General features: G+C 52.4%; 1 protein-coding gene across 1 annotated transcript in view; it reads right to left on the reverse strand.

Annotated features, from left to right (window-relative positions):
• Positions 1-612: 612 nt before the first annotated feature.
• The window catches only part of EMH_0013950 (dopey, N-terminal domain-containing protein, putative), a gene marked incomplete at both ends in the record, with an annotated part of 8,489 nt that continues 7,481 nt past the window's right edge, over positions 613-1,620 (reverse strand). The window contains 4 exon segments of the mRNA XM_013499964.1: positions 613-640; positions 644-1,001; positions 1,234-1,289; positions 1,293-1,513. Of these exon segments, the coding sequence (XP_013355418.1) occupies positions 613-640; positions 644-1,001; positions 1,234-1,289; positions 1,293-1,513 (663 nt within the window).

Raw genomic sequence — 1,620 nt, forward strand, 5'->3', positions numbered from 1 at the left:
TTCTCGGGAAAGCTGCACGCAAACCCTAAACCCTAAACCCTAAACCCTAAACCCTAAACCCTAAACCCTAAACCCTAGACCATCGGGGGCAACAATGCTCTGCAGAAAAATCCTTGTTGCTGCTGTCTGCTGGCGAGCGATGTTCTAGGGTTTACAGAAGCGTGTTCTAGGGTTTAGGGTTTAGAGGTTAGGGTTTAGGGTTTGCTGTTGCTGGTGGTTTAGGGGATTAGGGTTGAGGGCTTTCGTCCTTGAGTAGGGGGTTTAGCAAATACGGTTTAGGGTTTACGGATTCGTCTAGGGTTTAGGGTTTAGGGTTTAGGGTTTAGTCCTAGGGTCTAGGGTTTAGAGTTTAGGGTATGAGTGGAGTTTTAGGGTTTATGCAGAACAGAATTAGGGTTTAGGGTTTAGGGTTTAGGGTTTACCTGGAGAAGAGCTTATCTAGAATTTGTGTAAGCAGAGAAAGAACGGCTTCATCTGCATGCGTCAGGTGAACCCCGGAGCACTCAGCGAGTTGCTGCTGCTGCTGCTGCTGCTGCTGGTTGCTGCAGCCAGCAGCAGCAGCAGCAGCTGCTGCTGCTGCTGCTGCTGCTGCTGCTGCTGCAGACGGAGACTCTAAGCCGTCTGCAGCCTCATAAAGAAAAGNGCTGCTGCTGCTGCTGCTGCTGCTGCTGCAGACGGAGACTCTAAGCCGTCTGCAGCCTCATAAAGAAAAGAACCAGCAGCAGGAAAAGCAGCAGCAGCATCGCTGCTGCTGCTGCTGCTGCTGCTGCTGCTGCTGCAGCTATATGCAGCTCCTCTTGCATCCTGCTGCTGCTGCTGCTGCTGCTGCTGCTGCAGGGGGGGCAGCACGAGGTTTGCTGCTGCTACACAGGCGGATACCGTCACATGCACTGCAGCAGCAATCGCCGGCAGCCGCTGCTGCAGCTTCTGCTGCAGCAGCTCCTCCTCGCTAACAGCAGCACTATGCCAAGAAAATAAATCTAAAAAAGGCGTCAAACCCCCTGAACAAAACCCTAAACCCTAAACCCTAAACCCTAAACCCTAAACCCTAAACCCTAGACCCTAAACTGTAAACTGTAAACCCTAGTAAGAATGAACCCCAAACCCTAAACCCTCAAACTAAGCTCTACACCTAAACCATAAACCCTAGCCATCGCAGTCGTGATAGTGACAGGCCCCCAAGGGTTTATGGATTACGGTTTAGGGTTTAGGGTTTAGGGTTTAGGGTTTTACCTGTTTCTGCTGATGTTTCCTTATCCAGCTCACGCTTCGATGCCGAGTCAATAGCAAANTCACGCTTCGATGCCGAGTCAATAGCAAAATTTAAAACCCCCAAAATACCGCGGAGGTATGGCAGCAGCATACGAGAGCTCATGCTGCTGCTGCTGCTGCTGCTGCTGCTGCTGCTGCTGCTGCTGCTGCTGCTGCTGCGGAAAGGTGACTTCGTGCTGCGGCCAACAGCAGCGCGCAGCAGCAAACGACAAAAGAAATCTAACAAAACTACTGACACGGGCTGCAGCTGAGCAGCAGGCAGGTGTCTGTACACCGCAGCAGCAGCAGCCCCCGCAGCAAACCCCCAAAATCTTCGCTTAGTGGCGTGAGCCGCTGCAGCTGCAGCAG

Source organism: Eimeria mitis, genomic scaffold (genome assembly GCF_000499745.2).
Source record: "Eimeria mitis Houghton genomic scaffold, Emh_scaff487, whole genome shotgun sequence".
In the NCBI taxonomy this organism is placed as follows: domain Eukaryota; phylum Apicomplexa; class Conoidasida; order Eucoccidiorida; family Eimeriidae; genus Eimeria; species Eimeria mitis.